Source organism: Podarcis erhardii (genome assembly GCF_964252035.2).
Source record: "Podarcis erhardii genome assembly, chromosome: 6".
NCBI lineage: Eukaryota > Metazoa > Chordata > Lepidosauria > Squamata > Lacertidae > Podarcis > Podarcis erhardii.
The window spans coordinates 5,001,664-5,021,645 of NC_138510.1; the positions used below are offsets into that span (position 1 = coordinate 5,001,664).

Genomic DNA, 19,982 nt, shown 5'->3' on the forward strand with positions numbered 1-19,982 from the left:
TCTTCACAGCCTCCCTGGCTGGAGACTTCCCTGCTTAAATAAATGAAACCTGTGATCACCAGCTGTAGGGCTGGGCGATACCTGGTTTCCAACATTGTGATATACCAGCAGCTAAATAACCACAGTGTGCTGATACATCATGATGTATGGAATGTATCTCTGCAGCTTCTTCCTCCCCACCGTCTGCAGGCAATTTGGGCAGGGAATACATCGTGGATTCCCGGCCACCACAGTGCATTTCCAGCTCATAATGTCTGAAACCGGTATTGCCATACTGGTTTCAGACAATTTACCACTACAGTGGTGCCTCGCAAGACGAAATTAATCCGTTCCGCGAGTCTCTTCGTCTAGCGATTTTTTCGTCTTGCGAAGCAAGCCCATTGATGGCTTAGTGGATTAGCGCTATTAGCAGCTTTTAGCGGCTTAGCGGATAAGCAGATAAGCGGCTTAGAAAAAGGGGGGGGGGAGGAAAAAACCCCCGCAGGAACTCGCAAGACATTTTCGTCTTGCGAAGCAAGCCCATAGGGAAATTCGTTTTGCGAAGCACCTCCAAAACGGAAAACCCTTTCGTCTAGCGGGTTTTCCGTCTTGCGAGGCATTCATCTTGCGGGGCACCACTGTATATCACCCAGATCTAATCAGCTGAATGGCATGCAATATGTGTGATGCAGAAATAACGGGAGTGCATCCACCCCCTGTTCTAATCGAGACGCCTGGTTTGTTTGTGTTTTGCAGACCCCATAGTGAAGGACCAGGCTCGGATGAGCTCAACCAACATGCCGGGCAGCAGCACCCCCGTCAGCAGCGCCAGTATGTTGTCAGGTGGGTCCAACAATCAGCCACACTCGTCCCTGCACGGACTAGTGGGCCTCTGCCGGGCGAGCCTCATCCCACAGCCAGAGGTGGTACAGTCTGGGAAATGCTTTAAACCCTACTGTTCCAGCTGTTGGCATGAGTTTGGTTGATTGATTTGAGTTTACTTATATGCCACTTTCCCAGTGTGGTGTAGTGGTTAAGAGCGGTAGTCTCGTAATCTGGGGAACCGGGTTCGCGTCTCCACTCTTCCACATGCAGCTGCTGGGTGACCTTGGGCCAGTCACACTTCTCTGAAGTCTCTCAGCCCCACTCGCCTCACAGAGTGTTTGTTGTGGGGGAGGAAGGGAAAGGAGAATGTTAGCCGCTTTGAGACTCCTTCGGGTAGTGATAAAGCGGCATATCACATCCAAACTTCTCTTCTTCACAACAAACTGTGGCCAAATCAGCTTCCAGAAAGCATTCGGAACACAGATACACGAAAGACAGAGCCCAAGTGTCAATGCCCAAGTGTTTCCCTCACATGCTTTCAAAGTGCCAGGACTCCCAAAAGGGCTGGCTGGCACATGGCTCGCTTATCACTTGATAGCTTAATCGTCAGGTGGTGGTATGTGCAAAAGAATCATCGCAGATTGATTTTTTGATATATTTTTTAAAGCGTTGCTTTGATGCTTTCTCTGTGTGGCTGGCTTATGTGTTCAGCAGTGAGTTAGCAAGCGTTTCTGCAGTGGCCCGAAGGTGCTGGGCTCTGGCAGGGCCACTGGCCCCACGCTCTGACGCGAAACTGCCCCCTCCGTGGCCCTAACACTCTTCTCCTTCCCATCTAGGGCTTTCTTCGGTGCCAACGTCTTCACCCCTGGGGCCTCTAGCGGGCTCGCCTGTGATAGCTGCTGCCAACACCCTAGGTATGCCAGTTCCAGCTGCCGCAGGAGCCCAGCAGTAGAGGAGGACACCCCGTCTCCCAGATGCCTGACCGGAGCCGGGTTGGGGCCGAGGTCGTTCCTCCACCCCCTTCCCCAGGACAACAGCAGCCGCTTGTGGCCGGCGTTGTGGGGAGGGAGAAGGGAGGGGACGGAATGCTTTGGAGGAGTTATGTCTGAACAGTTGCTTGTGGATTTATAGTAGTTCAGTCATAAAAAAAAGAAAAATATATAGGCCGATTTTTCCCCTTTTTTTACTTGAACTTTTCGTATCTCAGGGGGTTCCCTGACAAAATCTGCAGACTGAGTATTTCGTGGACAATTCTCCCCACCCCCAACACTTTCCCTGTTCATTTTATTATTTGTAAGATCCAAGGCGATACGACTGTGTATCTCGAGGGTCTCGGTTCTTGCCGGAAAGCTCTCCCTCTTTCCCCGTTCCTTTCTGCTGGCTGATGCCGCGTCAGGGATGGGGTGAGGGGTGAGACTTGCAAGGACCTTTCACTTTCTCCCCCTTTTGGGAATACCTGAGTTGCGCTCCTTAAAAGGCAGCCGGGACGGACGAAGGTCTTTAAGCAGTGCTTGCGTCGTTTTTGCCTCTTTGCGATTGACAGCTAGAGTGGGAGGAGTTTCCGCTACCAAAAACAAATATTTTAAGTTGCAGCAAAAGGTTTGTGGGACGGCAGCTTCCGTGTAGGGATGGGGTCTTCTCCTTTGAGCCCCCTTGGCTCACCGGCAGCACCTCCCCCCTTGCACGTGTCCTCGTTCGGAAGTTTTCAGGATTCTGCCTTGTCCCCCCTTGAAAGGAGTCTTGGCATCTTCCCATAAGTCGCTCTCTCTTCCCCTCTGCTCCCTGGCAAGATCCATCAATGTCTTCTTGGTTTGGTATTTTGGAAATGCATTTGTCAGTGGGTTTCTCTCTCTAAAAGCAACTCAAGCTTCTGGTTGGCTGGTTGGTTCCGCCCAAACTGGACCATGCAAACTGACAGCGGGACAGTTCACCTGCTCACCTTCCTCTCACGTGCCATGTGGCGAGAGATGCCGCTCTATGCTGGGGTTTTGTTTTTTGCTTTTCGTTTTATTTTTCAACCTAACTCGTGGTCTTGTAAATAGAAAGCGGAGGGGTGGGGGAGGAATGAACAGCCTCGAGACTTTGGTGACAGAGAAAGGAAAAGAGAGCAAGGAACAAGATGGTAGACCTGTCCGAAACCCTAGCCATGGAGAGTATCTGCTTCCCCCTCTGAGCGTGTGTGTGTATATAACTCTTGTCCTTCCTATGCTGAAAGATCCAGTGTTGGAATTCCTTGATGTAAATAAAACTGTTGGGGTTGTTTTTTTTTTTTAATTTATCAAAAGGTTAGGTTTTACGTTCCCTGTGCAGAGGTTCTCCCTGAGCCAGCGCCATGCTTCTTAAAACTCAGCTTGCGGCCCTCCAATCCACGAAGCGGGGGGCTTGGGGGTAGGTGGGTGGGCAGGGTCAGGCCGCTTCTCCTTCACTGTCTATTTTGCACCATGCACAGATTTGGTTCTAGTAGCAAACAGCGCTAAGAAGCCTTACCAGAAGCATCTCACAAGCCAAAGCATCGCCCGGACCCTCGGCATATGTTTTTCCTTTTGCACCTCGGCAGCGCTGGAGTTTAGGATGGAGAGGGGGTGGCTCTCTGCGTGCTGCTGCTCAGCGCCTGATTCAAACCACTGATGGGGGAGACTTGGAGGCACAGCAACCCCTCCCCGTTTCCTCCAGAGCTGCCTCCTCGTTCGACAACCACTTCAAGAGGCAGTTTGCCTCCGGGGGGAGCACCGATCACTTGATTTTTCAATAATAATATATGCAACTTTGGGGGGTCGGAGTTAGGTAACCACGTATTTCTTCCTGTTTTTATTAACTTTGCTTTCCCCTCCGTTTTTGTTCTTCTGGGTTGTGACACTTTTGAGGGTGTGGTCGAAGCATGAGTGAATTGCATAGCGAAGAACATGAGACCCTGAGCTGCGTTTTCCGTTGCCTCCCCCCCACCACCTTGGAAAGTTAGTTCGGACTTAAAAATTCACGCAGCGGTAGCTTATTGGGAACTATGGTGGGGAATTGTGGTGGTTGAAGGCCTCCTGCGGATGTGGAAGCTAGGCCCATGCTAGACAACCTCTTCTTGGCAACAGTCGGTGCCTGTGAAAGATTCAGCACTCAGAAATGTTGTATCCATCTTTGCACGGCATGGAGAGACCTACAAAAAAATGGGGCTAAAGGGTATCCTAACGTGGCAGACCAGTTGAGGGGAGAGCCCACCAAGGGTGCAAATTTCAGTAAGCATCCAACCTTAAATCATGAGAAGGTGAGGGGAGAGTAGGAGGTTTCTGATTCAGGGAGCGATGCAAGCAAATTTCCTTCTCCGGGCTTAATGCCAGTTTTGCTGCCCACCCAAGCAGCAGTCTTGAAAGGAGCGCGAGGAAACTGCAGATTGTTAACAGCATCTGTGTTGTAAATTACCTCATCTGTATACCTTGTATCAGAACACATTTTTTAAAAGGATTTCTCAGCACTTCCTGGTTTCACCGCCCCCCCCCCTGCATTGTGTTAGATGGCAGGAAAATCAATTGCCAATACAGATAGTCTTGTTGGCAACTTAACTTTAAAAAAGGTTTTTTTAAAAAGAAGAAAAGAAAAAGTTTTTTTTAATCTTGTTTGAAGTGATCCTTTTTATTTTTATCTGTTGAAATTTAGATTATTATTATTATTTTGTTGTTTTCCTTTTGGATTTATTGGTTGTAATTGTATTGTACTTGTTCAGAACTAACCCTTAACTGTGCTGGGAAGAAGTTGTGCCATGGAGGTCTTTAATTTTTTTAAAATAAAATAATTGAAACTAAACTACACTCCAGCCCAGTAGTCGCTCCATTTTAAAAGCAGGCAGTAGTGGGGAATCCTCAGGGATTTTGTGGTTTCTGCACGTGTGGTAGAGGGAAGTGAGGGGCAGGTGGAACTCATCCACCTGGGATCGAAGCCCATCTAGGAGAAGGAACTCTCTGACCCTAAACCTCTGCAGCCTTGCAAGATATCCTCAGGAGAAGAAAAGGCTCAGGAGTTAACCTCACACAGATCTGGAGTGGAGTCCCTAAGGTAGTTGGATTTCACCTTGTATGCCTCATCCTGGCAACTCCTGCAGCCAAGCTGGTGCCAAACTCATTGTCCTGCTTTCCTGTGGATCCCATCAGTGAGGCCGAGAGAGAGGTCTTGTCATCTGGGCATCCCAGGAGCTCCATACATACTGCCCAGGCTTGCACCCTGGGGAGGTCCTTTCGGTGCTGCAAACATAGCCAAAACAATGCAGGAGGAAGTTATGAGTTACTGGTCTCTGCAGCCACAGCAGGCTCTGATTCTCCAGTGGTTTGACTTAACCTCTGGAGGTGCCCTCCATTGTCTCTCGAGACAGATGGACACCGCACAAAAAAAGCTCTCGCATCCAAGATTTGCAGCAGTATTGACCAGGCCAAGTCACCAGCCAGCTGGTTCTGTTCTTTCTGTGTCATCCTAATCAAAGAATGGAATGGCGATGTTGTGCCTGCGGCTGCTTTCTTTGTTTTTTGTTTTTTTTTCCAATGGCAAATCCCATTTGCAAATAAGCTACCTCCTTCCATCAGAGTTAGTTTCTTTTTTTTTTAATAAATATTTATTTTGGTTTTATGTAGTAAAACAGATATTACAATCGAACAAAACAACAGAAAAATACAATAAAAAACAACATAAAAAACACAGTATAAAAACATATAACAGAAAAAAAACAAAAATTAAAGAAAATTTAGTTTTTTAATTCTTATCTTTATAACCCTCTTTCCTGACTTCCTCACATCTCCCTTTCCTGCGTTCCCCTTTACTCAATCAAATTTAGCAGCTCCTTACCCTTTTTCAAATCTTAGTCAATATTATACAATCCAACCTATTATGTCTTCTATTTTCCCTTTCTTTTTAAATACATTCTTACATATTCTTTGTAACTGAATCCCTTATATCTTTTGTTTAGTTTCGACATAATTTTACTCTGGTCTTACTCCTGCGGCTGCTTTCTTTGGACCAGGCTGGCCAGCAGAGGGTGATGAAGCTCCATCTGCTCTTTTTTCTTTTACTGTAACTTAGGTAAAATTTATTTGGTGTCTCCCAGCTGTTTTGTATGGAGCTATAAAGAGTCCTTTCTGGGTGGGTCCTATATGACTAATGTGACCCAATCTGAGTGGTTTATCAGCTTCACTTTTCCACCCTGAGCATCTTCAAAAAGAGGATGGGATAGAAATTAATTTTTAATTGTTCAGTCACTACCTGCCTTCCCTTCATTTTAATTTTGATTGGAACCCTTCTGCTATTTCAAAGATACACACAGTTATTGCTTTCCAAACATACAGTGGTGCCTCGCAAGACGAAAAGAATCCGTTCCGCGAGTCTCTAGCGGTTTTTTCGTCTTGCGAAGCAAGCCCATTGACGGCTTAGCGGATTAGCGGCTTTTAGCGGATAAGCGGCTTAGCAGTTTAGAAAAGGGGGGGGGAGAGGAAAAACACCCCGCAGGAACTCGCAAGACATTTTCGTCTTGCGAAGCAAGCCCATAGAAAATTCGTTTTGCGAAGCACCTCCAAAACGGAAAACCCTTTCGTCTAGCGGGTTTTCCGTCTTGCGAGGCATTCGTCTTGCGGGGCACCACTGTAATATGCTCTCAATGAATTGTTTGGCGAGTGTTTGCATGATGAGTTGATGATTTCTATTAATTCCTGTGGGGAAATCTCAAATCTGTTTCTGACCACAGAATTTTGACCTCCAGATGTTGGGGGGAAAACCAGGGAAAACCTCTGAAACCTTGCAAACATGGAAGGGAAAAAAATGCTCTCTCACATGTCTGACCTCTCCCCCTTCCTCCCTACCATAATTTCTGGCAAAATGACTGCTGCAGACCAGCAAAACAAAAAACAAGGCTCACTTAAGGCTGTTTATTTTTTTACAGCACAACTCAAAGGTCCAGCAGATTGGACATCAGAATCTGCTGTGTATGTAGTGAGGTTTTGGTACTGATTCCTTGTGTTAGGATAAGTAAATTTTCATATAACGAGCGTTTGGGTAACAGGGCCTCCGCTTATCAGCAACTTCTCGAGGCTTGTTGTTGTTTAGTCGTTTAGCCGTGTCCGCCTCTTCGTGACCCCCTGGACCAGAGCACGCCAGGCACTCTTGTCTTCCACTGCCTCCCGCAGTTTGGTCAAACTCATGCTGGTAGCTTCGAGAACACTGTCCAACCATCTCGTCTTCTGTCGTCCCCTTCTCCTTGTGCCCTCCATCTTTCCCAACATCAGGGTCTTTTCCAGGGAGTCTTCTCTTCTCATGAGGTGGCCAAAGTATTGGAGCCTCAGCTTCAGGATGTGTCCTTCCAGTGAGCACTCAGGGCTGATTTCCTCCAGAATGGATCGGTTTGATTTTCTTGCAGTCCATGGGACTCTCAAGAGTCTCCTCCAGCACCAGAATTCAAAAGCATCAATTTTTGTCCATGGAGTTTTCTTGGCAGGGATACTGGAGTGGCTTGCCAGTTCCTCTTCCAGGTGGATCACGTTTGGTCAAAACTCTCCACTATGACCTGTCTATCTTGGATGCCCTGCTCGGCATAGTTCATAGCTTCTCTGAGTTATTCAAGCCCCTTCTCCACAGCAAGGCAGTGATCCATGAAGGGGTTCTCAAGGCTATTTACGGTAAAATTCAAGTAAGACATCAACTTGAAAACCTTGCCCACGTCTCCATCTAGTTGGCATTTGCTGTCACAGGAGGTAGCGTTGGCCGCAGACATGGATGGCTTTAAGAGAGAATTGGGACAAATTCACGGGGAAGAAAAGGGCTTTCAGTGGCTACTAGCCACCACGGGCTTTGCTCTGTCTCATAGAATCCTAGAGTTGGAAGAGACCACCAGGGCCATTGAGTCCAACCCCCTGCCAAGCAGGAAACACCATCAGAGCACTCCTGACATATGGTTGTCAAGCCTCTGCTTAAAGACCTCCAAAGAAGGAGACTCCACCACACTCCTTGGCAGCAAATTCCACTGTCGAAGAGCTCTTACTGTCAGGAAGTTCTTCCTAATGTTTAGGTGGAATCTTTTTTCTTGTAGTTTGGAACCATTGCTCCGTGTCCGCTTCTCTGGAGCAGCAGAAAACAACCTTTCTCCCTCCTCTATGTGACATCCTTTTATATATTTGAACATGGCTATCATATCACCCCTTAACCTCCTCTTCTCCAGGCTAAACATGCCCAGCTCCCTTAGCCGTTCCTCATAAGGCATCGTTTCCAGGCCTTTGACCATTTTGGTTGCCCTCCTCTGGACACGTTCCAGTTTGTCAGTGTCCTTCTTGAACTGTGGTGCCCAGAACTGGACACAGTACTCCAGGTGAGGTCTGACCACAGCAGAATACAGTGGCACTATGACTTCCCTTGATCTAGTCTCCTTCGTGCAGAGGCTTCTGAATGCCAGTTGCTGGAAACTGCAGTGATATCACCTGATGTTCTTGGTTGTGGGGCTTCTGTGTGGTGGCCCCACCTGGGACTGCTCACCTTCCTCTCTGCTCAGTAGCCCCAGGAGGAGCAGCAGACAGAAAAAGGGATTTTCCGCTCCCCCCTTGAGTCTTTTTGTCTGGCTGGGCTATGGGTGGAGGATAGAGAGGGTTGCACAAGCGTTCGTAGAATCGAGGCTACTGCACCCAAAAGGAAATAATAATAATAATAATAATAATAATAATAATAATAATAATAATAATAATTTTTATTTATATCCCGCCCTCCCCAGCCGAAGCCGGGCTCAGGGCGGCTAACAACACTAAAACAATGTTGCTTTTGTTGCCCTGCCCATTTTTGCCTCTGGCCCTCCCCACCAATGACAATGTGGCCCCCGAAAGCTTCCTCAGGAGGCAATTTGGCCCTTGGCCTGAAGAAGGTCCCTGGACTTAAAAGATGTGCAGAATTGGCCAGACCTTGGCCATTTTATGTTTCAAACCACGCTGTGATGAAGTATAAATTATATCTATCTATAGGGATATATATACCTATATATCATAAATGTAATACGTTGATATATTAATTTATTAAACAATTTTTATAAATTATATATACTTGGAGTGAAATGAGACTTTATCAGCCACTTGGGCCAAGTGTGGAGAACCTTAATTCCCTCAGATGTTGCTGAACTACACTTCCCACCATCCCCCGCCATTAGTCTTCCTTGCTGGGGCTGATGGGAATTGAAGTCCAGCATTCGACGTGCGGGGCGAAAGGTCCCCGGAGCCCCCGCCCCTTGGCTGCGTTGCCTAGCACCAAGCTCCGCCCCCTCCCTCTAACGTCCGCTTCCGGTTGTTCGGGCCGCAGGTCGAAGACAACAAAGGCTCGAGCCCTAGAGATAGAAAAAGGGAAGAGCTGCGCGCGCACCGCCGCTCTGTAAGCCTGCGGAGAGGCGATTTCTGAGGTAACCGAGGCCAGGAAAACGGGGGAGAGACCTGGAGGTAGGGAAGAGGGGGAGCTCGGCCCTTATTCTGAATTTCTACCTTGGGGAGGGGCAGCGAGGTGAGAAGAAAGGGAAAAAATGCCCTTCACAAAGATGGCGCCAGCGGTTTCCTCCTCGCGAGCCAATGGCAGTCGAAGGCAATCGCACTTCCCGTCGCAGGGGAAGTGACGCGCCAGCCCGCGCGACGGCCCTTTCCGGTTCCTCCTTTTGCCCTTAGGCGCACGTGTGCGAAGCGAGGAAGGGAGCGAGGGGCCGCCGGGAAAGGCGGAAAGAGGTTAGTCCGGGTTCCCGGATCTTGGGGAGGTGGATTTCAATTTGTTGACTTTTATTTTATTTCGTATAAACTGAAGGGCCGGGAAAGGGCGAAGGGAAAACCAGCTGGGCGGGATTGGGGCCGCCCCGCTTTGTCTTTGGCGCCGGGCCGCCTCGCCAGACCACCAGCCCCCGCCGATCCCTTCTTTTGCCTGGCTGCAGAGAGGCCACCGGGAGGAGCACCCAGAAACCCCTTTCCGGATTTCTGTGTAAAGCATCTCCAAAGTCCCTTTCGGGGGCCTAATCCAGCCTGCCGGTCAGTTTAACCCGGCCCCTGTGGCACTCTTGTCTCCTGCCGTAAAATCCTTTAAAAAAGGTCAACAACTCAATCCTAAAAAAAGTTCAGCAACAGGCATAGGCAAACTTGGCCCTCCTTGTGTTTTGGGGACTACAACTCCCATCATCCCTAGCTATCAGAACCAGTGGTCAGGGATGATGGAAGTTGTAGTCTCCCCCCAAAAACGTATGCCTGCTCAGCAACTTCAATCCTAAAAAAAGTGCAACAACTTTGGGGTAAAATAATAATAATAATAATAATAATAATAATAATAATAATAATGATGAAGAACAACCTCAATCTTAACAAAAGATCAACAACAGACATAGGCAAACTCGGCCCTCCTGATGTTTTGGGACTACAACTCCCATCATCCCTAGCTATCAGAAGCAGTGGTCAGGGATGATGGGAGTTGTAGTCTCCCCCCCAAAAAAAAACACCTGGAGGGCCAAGTGTGCCTATGCCTGCTCAACAACTTCAAACCTAAAAAAAGTTCAACACATTTGGGGTAAAATAATAATAAAAAAGATCAACAAGCTCAATCCTAAAAAAAGATCAACAACTTTGGTTGGCCCTCATGCATGCTCACTTCATCAAATCTGGCCCTCTTTTAAAAAAGTTTAGGCACCCCTGGTGTAAGGGATCAGATGTGGAGCTGGGAGTGGGTGAGTGGGAGAGCAGCTGCCTGGCGCCCCGTGGCCCCTGCAGAGGAGGGCAGCTTGTGAATCATGGAATCGTAGAGTTGGAAGGGACTTTGAGGGTCATCTAGTCCAACCGCCTGCCATGCAGGAAACTCCACTAAAGCATCTCCAAGGAAGGAGAGTCCACCACCTCTTGTGGGAGACTGTTCCACTGTCGAACAGCTCTTCACGTCAGAAAGTTCCTCTGTTTGTTTAGTCAAAATCTCCTTTCTTGTAACTTGAAGCAATCGGTTACAGCAATTGATATGGATCCTGCCTCTCTTCTCCTCTCCACCAGGGACCTTGGTGCAGCCTCCAGCGCTAAAGTTGGGATGGTGCAGGATAGAAGATATTTATTTCATATTTTTTTATTACATTTGACTAGTTGCTCTTATCTTGCCCAGGGCAAACCAGTGACTTAAAAACAAACAGAAAGGCATTAATTACCTTACAAACACAGTTCTGTTGTGCAATAAGGTTAATATGCTTCTGCTATTATATTATTATATTATATTAATTGTATTATAATATAATACGGTATATTTCTTTGGCATAATAAGGTATATTTCTTTGGCATAAACTTTTTTAAAGAAATAAACTTTTTTAAAGGGTTTCCTGTTATTAACCTCAACTATCTTTCTAAGCACCGTGGTAATCCTCTGTATAGATGTCTAAAAACTAAACTGTCTTCATCTTTCTCAGGCTTGGAGTGCACAATGAAGGGAGACCAGATCAAGCTGCTGGGTGACATAGCAAATAAGAAAGATGTGTTTTGATCCTTACGCCTAAAGTGGGATGATCTGGAAGAGCGAGGTGAGAATTGATACAACCCAACACAAGCTGGATTTGAGTGAGGATCAAACAAGCCTACAAAGTGTTCCAAAGTTCAGAACATGATTGTTTTAGGATCTGCTTCCAGTCTGTCCCATTTTTCTTTTGCTTGTTGTGGTAACCAAAGCCTAATAGTACACAGCTGCTCCTCTTAGTGAGTCTTGACTCTGCCCTCTGCAGCTGTGTCAAATTCATTGCCCGCCTTTTCTGTGGTGGGGAGTGGTCCAAACAGCTGCCACAGCAACAATCTGCCGTTCATGGGCTTCAGAACCCTTTGTGGGCTCTGGGGACAGTTTTTCTGCAGACACTGGTACCAGACTCTCCTGACCCTCCAACCCTTTAGTGTTTGCCTCCCCTGACCCCCCCTCCCCCAAAAAGCTCCTGAGTGGAGCCCTGTTACTGGAGAGATTTGAGACGGTCTGGATCTCTCATTAGCACATTCACACAAACGATTATAGTGCAGTTGATTTGGAGCAGGCTCATACTCTAGGGATGTTGCTGGGTTCATCTCTGGATTTGGGTTATCTCATTGGCTAAGACTGTCTTATATCTGTTTTGGTTGGTAAGATAGCTAGGTCAGTTTTTGGGCCAGGAGAGCCTGACCATTGTAACCCATTTGTTTGTTACCTCCGGGTTGGACAGTTTCTATTTTCAAAAAATAATAATTCATTTTTCATTTTTGTTCATTACATACATCTCAAATTCTTAACGTTTACTATATATTCCTCCCTCCCCTCCAAGACTTCCCCCAACTTGCGTTTCTGGTTTGTTTCTATTTTCACCCGCTTTGCTATCTCTCAACAGAAAATTTATTAATAACATAACATCTAGCCTTAAAAACATAAAAATCAAATCAAATACACCATCTTATTTCACTATCTTTCAAACATTTTCTGATGCTAATAATGTGGATGTTTATTTAAATCCTGCCATCAAGTCTATTGCCTTTCTTTGTTTCTGCAAATATATTATGAATGGTTCCCAATCTCTTTCAAAGTCTCTGTTGTCTTTTTCTCTTAGTCTTTCTGTCATTTTTGCCAGTTCTGCATAGTTCATCAACTTCTCTTGCCATTGTTCTTTAGTTCAGGTTGGACAGTTTTCATTATGAGATGTAAACTGATTCAAACTGGATTAAAAGAAGGATCAAACTGGTTTACAAGGTTTCCCAAAGGGAGATGATGAGTTGGTATCTTACAGGTACCATCTCATCAGAGGGCATATCTCTTTGGCATAAACCTTTCTTTTAACTTCGTGATTAATAACCTTATCTGCCTGAGCACCGAGATCGCTTTATCTGTCTCTTTAAAATTTCCCTGTCTTCTTGTGGCCAGATTTCTCGTGTTTGGAATGCTGCCCTTTGGTTAACCTTCTGAAGGACCTTCATTTAGACACATAGAATTCTAAAGTTGGAAGGGACCTTCATGATCATCCAGTCCAACCCGCCGCAGTACAGGAATATGCAGCTGTCCTATAACAGGGATCGAACCTGCAACCTTGATATTATCAGCACTACGCTCTAACCAACTGAGCTATCCAGGTTGACAATTCGATGGCAAATAGAACAGAGCAGGAGGTGTGCTGGTGAGTAGAGCACTTGACTTCCAAGGGGCTTCCTAGAGATGTGCAGGCCGTGAAAAAAAATAAGGCAATGTCATCACCCCAGTTTTGCTTCTTCCCACTAGACCTTCCCTGGCTAAACATACAGCTGCCAGCACCATGGATATATACCAAATGCATGGTGATGCTTCTGCCTAAAGAGGAGTCTCTCTCCAGCAGTTGAGGTGAGAACCAGGTGAGAACTGGCACAGTCCAGCAGTTAAATTGGATTTTATAGGAGGCTCAAACTGTGGGGTGCGGGTAGCACTGTGGGTTAAACCACAGAGACTAGGACTTGTCGATCAGAAGGTCGGTGGTTCGAATTCCCGCGACAGGGTGAGCTCCCATTGCTCGGTCCCTGCTCCTGCCAACCTAGCAGTTTCAAAGTGCAAGTAGATAAATAGGTACTGCTCTGGTGGGAAGGTAAACGGCATTTCCGTGTGCTGCTCTGGTTCGCCAGAAGCGGCTTAGTCATGCTGGCCACATGACCCGGAAGCTGTACACCGGCTCCCTCGTCCAGTAAAGTGAGATGAGCGCCGCAACCCCAGAGTTGGTCACGACTGGACCTAATGGTCAGGGGTCCCTTTACCTTTTACAAACTGATCTACATGGGGGGTTGCTGTTGCAGATCATGCTTGTTTTAACGTCCCCTTCCAGTTTGTCCTGTTCTTGCTCTGCTCATTGAGGTAACCAGAGCTTTTTCGACCTACGCAAATTCTCTTCTTCCTGGCTCAACCCATGAAGCTCTTTGCAGCTGTGTCAAATTCATTGCCCGCCTTTCCTGTGGTGGGGAGTGGTCCAAGCAGCTGCCACAGCAACAATCTGCCGTCCATGGGCTTCAGAACCCTTTGTGGGCTCTGGGGACAGTTTTTCTGCAGACACTGGTACCAGACTTTCCTGCCTCTCCGAATCTGAGGGCATGCACCCACCCACCCCCAGCTATAAATAACAATGTATTTATGTATTTATATGTCACCCATCTGATTGGGTTGCCACAGCCACTCTGGGCAAATTCCAACAAATTAAAACATGTTTACTGATTCCACACTTTGAAATGTCATTGAGCGTTTGGCCTTTAAACACTGCAGATTTCGATTAGGAATTCCCCAAGGGACTATTTTACTTTGCCTATCCCAGTCTTTCGAAACGGATGCGGAATGTACAGCATTAACATTTCTTTCTTTTTGTAATAGGTTCAGAAGATTTCATGTTTAGATTTGGAATTCCCAGTGTTTCAAAGCTTCATGAAAGCACAGAACTGTTGAGTGAGTGAGCGATGCACGGCCTCTTATGAATATACCCTGCTGGCAAATAATCGTTTTCTTGTCAGACTACCTGCAAGGAAGAACAAAGTCAGAACACATCTGGCAGCTTTAATTGGATTTTGGCAGTCAGACTGGGGAGTGTGGCTTGTTCATATTTCCTCAACACCATCTCATTACAGTGGTACCTCTGGTTACGAATTTTCAGGTTACGAACACTTTTAACCCGGAACTGAGTGTTCCTGCTTGTGAATTTATTTCGGCGTGTGAACGAGGCCTCGGTAGGCCCAGCTGTGGCCTGGAGCTAGGCCCTGGCACCTACCGAGGCCTCCATTACCAGGTTCTGCCCACGGGAGGTCTCAGGCGGCCTTGCTGCGGCCCAGAACTAGGCCTCTGCTACCAGGTTCCGTCTGCAGGAGGCCCAGCAGGTTGCACCCCAGCCCCAAACATTAGGTAAGGAACACTACCTAAGAGCAAAGTCCAGTGGTTAACCTAGTGAGTCTGGGCCAGAAAACATCAGCCCTTTACTGGCCCTTGCCCCGTCCCCCAAGCTGGTAGCAAGGTGGGTGGCACCTGGCCAGGTAAGCCCACCCACCCTGTGGGAGGGGGGAGTTGAAAATTTTGGGATTCTGCACGGGATTTGGGGATTTGTTTATGTGAGTCTGCCTTGTGCCTTTGTCTCTGCCTTGCTCCTTCCTTTTGGGGGACTCTGCCTTCTTCCATTGTTTTGGGGATTGGGTGGAACCCAGTTTAGCTGATTCTTACTGATTGACTGTGGGACTGCAGACATGGATAAAAGCAGCAAAGGCAAGAGAACCGTGATAACGGTTGAGGTAAAGAAGCAAATTATTTCCAAGCATGAAAGTGGGGTCCGTGTAAGTGATCTGGCAATGCAGTTTGGTATGGCCAAATCTACAATTTGTAGCATGTTAAAAAACAAGGATGCCATTAAGGGGGCCAGCGTTGCGAAGGGTGTTAAAACACTCAAACAACGAACACAGACGATGGAAGAAATGGAAAAATTGCTTTTAATATGGATAACTGAAAAGCAGTTGGCGGGCGACCGCATTACTGAGAGCATAATTTGCGAAAAAGCTTTACATTTGCACGCCCAACTCGTCGCAAACACTCCTGGCGCAAGCGCTGAGATTGAGAGTTTCAAAGCGAGCAGAGGGTGGTTTGAAAAATTTAAGAAGAGAAGTGGCATCCACGGTAAACATGCTGAAGCTGCCAGCGCCAACAAATTAGGTGCTGACCAATTTGTTTTGGAATTTAAAGATTACGTTGTGTCGCTGGGCTTCGTTCCCCAGCAAGTTTTCAACTGTCATGAGACAGGCCTCTTTTGGAAGAGAATGCCAAGGAATACGTACATCACAAAGGACGAGAAAGCATTGCCAGGACACAAGCCCATGAAAGACAGGCTGACCCTTTTATTATGTGCGAATGCAAGTGGAGATTTTAAGTCGAAGCCTTTGCTAGTCTACCATTCTGAGAACCCCAGGATATTTAAGAAGAACAATGTCATAAAAAGCAAATTGCACGTGATGTGGAGGGCAAACAGCAAAGCTCGGGTAACCAGGCAATTTTTTATTGAGTGGGTTCATGAAGTGTTTGGGCCAAGTGTGAAAAAATACCTCCAGGACAAAAATCTTCCAATGAAATGCCTGCTTCTTATGGATGATGCCTTAAGTGACCCTCCAGGCTTGCAGGACGAGTTGATGGAAGAGTTTGCGTTCATCAGTGTAAAGTTTCTGCCTCCCAACACAGCTTCTCTCATCCAGCCCATGGACCAGCAGGTCATATCTAATTTTAAGAAGCTTTACACCAAAGCAGTCTTCCAAAGGTGCTTTGAGGTGACCTCGGACACAGAGCTAACCCTAAAAGAGTTCTGGAAGAATCATTTTAATATCCTCCATTGCTTACATATGATAGACAAAGCATGGAAAGATGTGTCTCAGAAAACTCTGCAGGCAGCATGGAAGAAATTGTGGCCAGATGTTGTCCCAGAACATGCAACGGAGGCTGTTGAAGAAGATGTGCCTCTTGTGGAGGATATTGTGTTTCTGGGAAATTCCATGGGCTTGGAAATGAGCGGTGCTGATGTGGAGGAGTTAGTGGAGGAGCACGGCGCTGAGCTCACCGCCGAAGAACTTCAAAACATTCTGCTGGAGCAGCAAAAGGCGGCAGCTGAGGAGATGTCTTCGGAGGAGGAGGAGAGCAGAGAAAGTGTGCCTACAGCAAAAATCAAAGAGATGTTTGCAAAATGGGCTGAAATGCAAGCTTTTGTTGAAAAATACCACCCTGATAAAGCGGCTGTTAGTCATGCCACAAACACTTTCAATGATTTTGCTATGTCTCACTTTAGACAAATCTTAAAACTTCGGCAAAAGTCTCCAGTGAAACTCTTTTGGTAAGGAAGAGATCTAGTGAGTCTGAACCAGGTAGCGGTGGTGTGGGTGACAGTGGTGTAAAAAAAAAAAAAGAGGAATGGCAGGAGAGGAATCGCCGATGGTGAATCTTGAAGAGGACCCCAACCCCCCATCCAAGCATTGACTATCATGAGTGTAGGTAAGAAAAAAAACCACGTTTTCATTTTTAAAAAATCATCAGTACTGTTTTATTGATTTTACACTACAGTACAGTGGTGCCTCGCAAGACGAAAAGAATCCGTTCTGCGATTCTCTTTGTCTGGCGGTTTTTTCGTCTTGCGAAGCAACCCTATTAACGGCTTAGCGGATTAGCGCTATTAGCGGCTATTAGTGGCTTAGAAAAAGGGAGAAAAAAGCGAAGACTCGCAAGACGTTTTCGTCTTGCGAAGCAAGCCCATAGGGAAATTCGTCTTGCGAAGCGCCTTGAAAAACGGAAAACCCTTTCGTCTAGCGGGTTTTTCGTCTTGCGAGGCATTCGTCTTGCGGGACACCACTGTAGGTTTTTACTGCTTTCATTTGATGGATCAGTGGTCTCATTAGAACAGGGGTCAGCAAATTTTTTGTGGCTTGGGCCAGTTCACGGTCCCGCAGACGCCGTGGTGGGCTGGAGCACACGCACGCACCCACAAACGCTATTTCCAGCACTCCTTCCGGCGCAGAGGAGGTGTGTGCAGCTTCCCATTGGCTGCAGGAGCTTCCTGCAGCCAATGGGAAGCCGGCTAGCATGGCGGAAGGCGGTCCCCGCTCTGCTCTGTGCTGGTTTAGCACGGTGCACAGGAGCCAACTAAGTGGGCAGCGGGGGTCCATGGGCTGGTTAAATGACCCCCGCAGGTTGCCGACCCCTGCATTAGATAGCAAAACTCATGTTAACTTTCTGTTTTACGGGTTGTTTTTCACTGTCTGGAACGGATCTATCCATTTCCCGTTACTTCCTGTGGGAAAGCACGCCTCGGGTTAAAAACGCTTCAGGTTAGGAATGGACTTTCAGAATGAATTAAGTTCGTAACCTGAGGTACCACTGTATTTCAAATGGATATAGATATGACCCTAAGAGAGGCAGATCAATAAGCACACACATGTTTGAGGCTTACATTTGTTAATGAATTAAAGTTGATAATTTAAAAATAAAAATTATTTCAGACTCTTTGCTTGGTTTTCATATTTTATTGTTTATTAACAAGGGGTTCCTCAGAGTAGGCAATGTGCTGCTTGATCCACTGTTTGGCTGCAGTTTGAGACTTTTCCAAACACCTGAAAGAAGAGTTCCGTCCACAGAGGGGGCTTTGTGTCAGAGGTGTTTTTGCCACTGCTCCCTTCTCCCTCAGTCTCATGAAAATCTGCTTTGGGAGGTTGGAGCAGCACAGAGGGCAGTGTAAGAAGGGGAAGCATCGCTTTCTGTGAGTGGAAGCATCTGCTAAAACATGGTGCCTTCAGGCAACAAAAGGAGCGCCCCTTCCACCAATGGAAGCTACGTTGGGACAGAAGTACAGTGGTGCCTCGCAAGACGAAATTAATCCGTTCCGTGAGGCTCTTCGTATAGCGGTTTTTTCGTCTTGCGAAGCAAGCCCATTGACAGCTTAGCAGATTAGCGCTATTTGCGGTTTAGCGGCTTTTAGCGATCAGCTGTTAAGCGGCTTATCAGCGGATCAGCTGATAAGCGGTTTAGCAGCTTAGGAAAAGGGGGGGAAAGGGAAAAACCCCCGCAGGAACTCGCAAGACATTTTCGTCTTGCGAAGCAAGCCCATAGGGAAATTCGTTTTGCGAAGCGCCTCCAAAACGGAAAACCCTTTCGTCTAGCGGGTTTTCCGTCTTGCGAGGCATTCGTCTTGCGGGGCACCACTGTAATAGAAACATTTGGATCACTTGTGAAGTTCATTGGCTGATAATGTTAGAGGCCGGGTTTCTTCTGGTGGCAGACGACAGGGCCACGAGACCGGTGTAAAACACTCAAACAGGTTTATTACAGCTATACAAAAACAACAAACACAAAACATGTGAGTTTTCTCTCTCTGCAGGCAAAATTCAAACTGCGACTTCTTTTCTTTTATACACATCACCAGCTGTGTCTAATCAGCCTAGAAAACCACACCCAGAACTCACAGAAAAGGTTCTTAAACTTACAATCATCTTTTCTGTTTCTTTGCAGAATGACTCCTAACAGATAACTGCTGTATATAGCACACCTTACAGAATAACTTATTGAGGTATGCATAAGAATAAAAAATGTTCCTAACAGCAAAACAGGAACCTGACTCAAAAGGCAAATTGTGTCTTCGGAACAGCAGCTGCCCCATAATGAGATCTAAGTGTTTCTGCAGACAGTGGCTAGACTTTGCCCACCTCTGCAGTGTGGTGAATTGACTGCAGCACTGAAGTGGCGTCAGGGCACAAAGCTGGGCAGTGTGTATGGCGCTCCTGGGCTGCCTGGGCAGGAAAAAAACCCTCTCTCTGTCTCGGTGACGTTCAAATTTGCTCCAAGATTTTATGAGCAGGGCAAGGCATGAACTTCTTTGCAAAATACTTGCCAAGTGTATCAGCGTGGAAGGCGCAGTGCAGTCCATGCAAACCAAGGCTAAGCACAGTGAACCGGTCTAGGTTCAAAATGTGATCCAGAGGCAAACTGTGCAAAAGTCCAACGGTCAATGTTGCAGGGAGTTCAGGGAAGGGTGCTAGACTCGGGAGCCAAAAATCTTTGTTTCCAACATCTGGAAGGCTCAAGAAGTAGATCTATCTGCTTCCTAGATCACAGCTGCTGGTAATAAAGGAGTTTCGGGGCTTCCTTAAGCAGAGACCCCTTTCACAAAAGTCACACATTGACTATGGGTCCATAGATGCATGTCGTGTTTTGCTTCAGCCTGGACCCAGACCATTTGGCACCAGTGTTTCTGAAGATGGGTTGCTCCACAGCTGGTGGGTTTCTTCAGCGGGTCTCTCTAGGCCAGCCTCTTTGAGCCCCTTAAGAAGATCCTCAGCCTTGGCTCCAGAGGATCCTGCCAACGACTTAAGCCCCTAGACCTATGGAGTGTTTGATTCATCCTCCAAGGAGTCTGTTGGTTCTCAGTCTGTGGCTATCTGATTCTTTTCAACAGCACTCTCCATCGTTATTTGAGCAATAGTCAACATTGTTATGTGTTTGTGGGTGCTAGACATCCTAAATTCCTGGGTCTAGTAAGTGTTAGAATTTAATCAAGCCACACCTTAAAATATAAGCCAGGCCACTCTCCTGACCAGGAAATCACCTGAGGTGATGGACCACCAGGAGGACAAAAGGAATGTGATGAGCCATTAATACTGTCACAGGGCCCTCAGCTCATAGTGAGTTAGAAGAACCAAAGCCAGGGTTTAGAGTTGGCTGGA

At 46.9% G+C, this 19,982-nt stretch overlaps 3 protein-coding genes across 6 annotated transcripts in view; 2 read left to right on the forward strand and 1 right to left on the reverse strand.

Annotated features, from left to right (window-relative positions):
- Nucleotides 1–4,601, forward strand: part of CSNK2A1 (casein kinase 2 alpha 1) — a 43,896-nt gene extending 39,295 nt beyond the window's left edge. For both annotated transcript variants that reach the window (XM_081867987.1, XM_081867988.1), the window contains 2 exons: nucleotides 736–822; nucleotides 1,641–4,601. In XM_081867987.1, the coding sequence (XP_081724113.1) occupies nucleotides 736–822; nucleotides 1,641–1,756 (203 nt within the window). In that variant the 3' untranslated portion in view covers nucleotides 1,757–4,601. The remainder of the gene's footprint in view (nucleotides 1–735; nucleotides 823–1,640) is intronic.
- LOC309344981 (signal-regulatory protein beta-1-like) overlaps nucleotides 1–19,982 on the reverse strand; it is a 134,900-nt gene that overhangs the window by 79,704 nt on the left and 35,214 nt on the right. The window lies entirely within an intron of this gene.
- LOC309344896 (tigger transposable element-derived protein 1-like) lies at nucleotides 9,056–16,650 on the forward strand. 3 transcript variants are annotated; one of them, XM_081867776.1, is made up of 5 exons: nucleotides 9,056–9,199; nucleotides 11,210–11,320; nucleotides 12,670–12,919; nucleotides 13,021–13,130; nucleotides 14,128–16,650. In XM_081867776.1, exon 5 carries the CDS (start codon nucleotides 14,985–14,987, stop codon nucleotides 16,608–16,610), a length of 1,626 nt encoding a protein of 541 aa, XP_081723902.1. In that variant the 5' UTR covers nucleotides 9,056–9,199; nucleotides 11,210–11,320; nucleotides 12,670–12,919; nucleotides 13,021–13,130; nucleotides 14,128–14,984; the 3' UTR covers nucleotides 16,611–16,650. The 3 variants fall into 3 exon arrangements, with proteins under 3 accessions (XP_081723902.1, XP_081723900.1, XP_081723901.1); XM_081867774.1 differs by lacking the exon at nucleotides 9,056–9,199 and adding an exon at nucleotides 9,382–9,512; XM_081867775.1 differs by lacking the exon at nucleotides 9,056–9,199 and adding an exon at nucleotides 9,382–9,512 and having other exon boundaries at nucleotides 13,021–13,119.

Bases quoted from the DNA above. Each gene is read 5' to 3' on its own strand.
- LOC309344896 (XM_081867776.1), top strand. From the start codon at position 14,985: ATGGATAAAAGCAGCAAAGGCAAGAGAACCGTGATAACGGTTGAGGTA.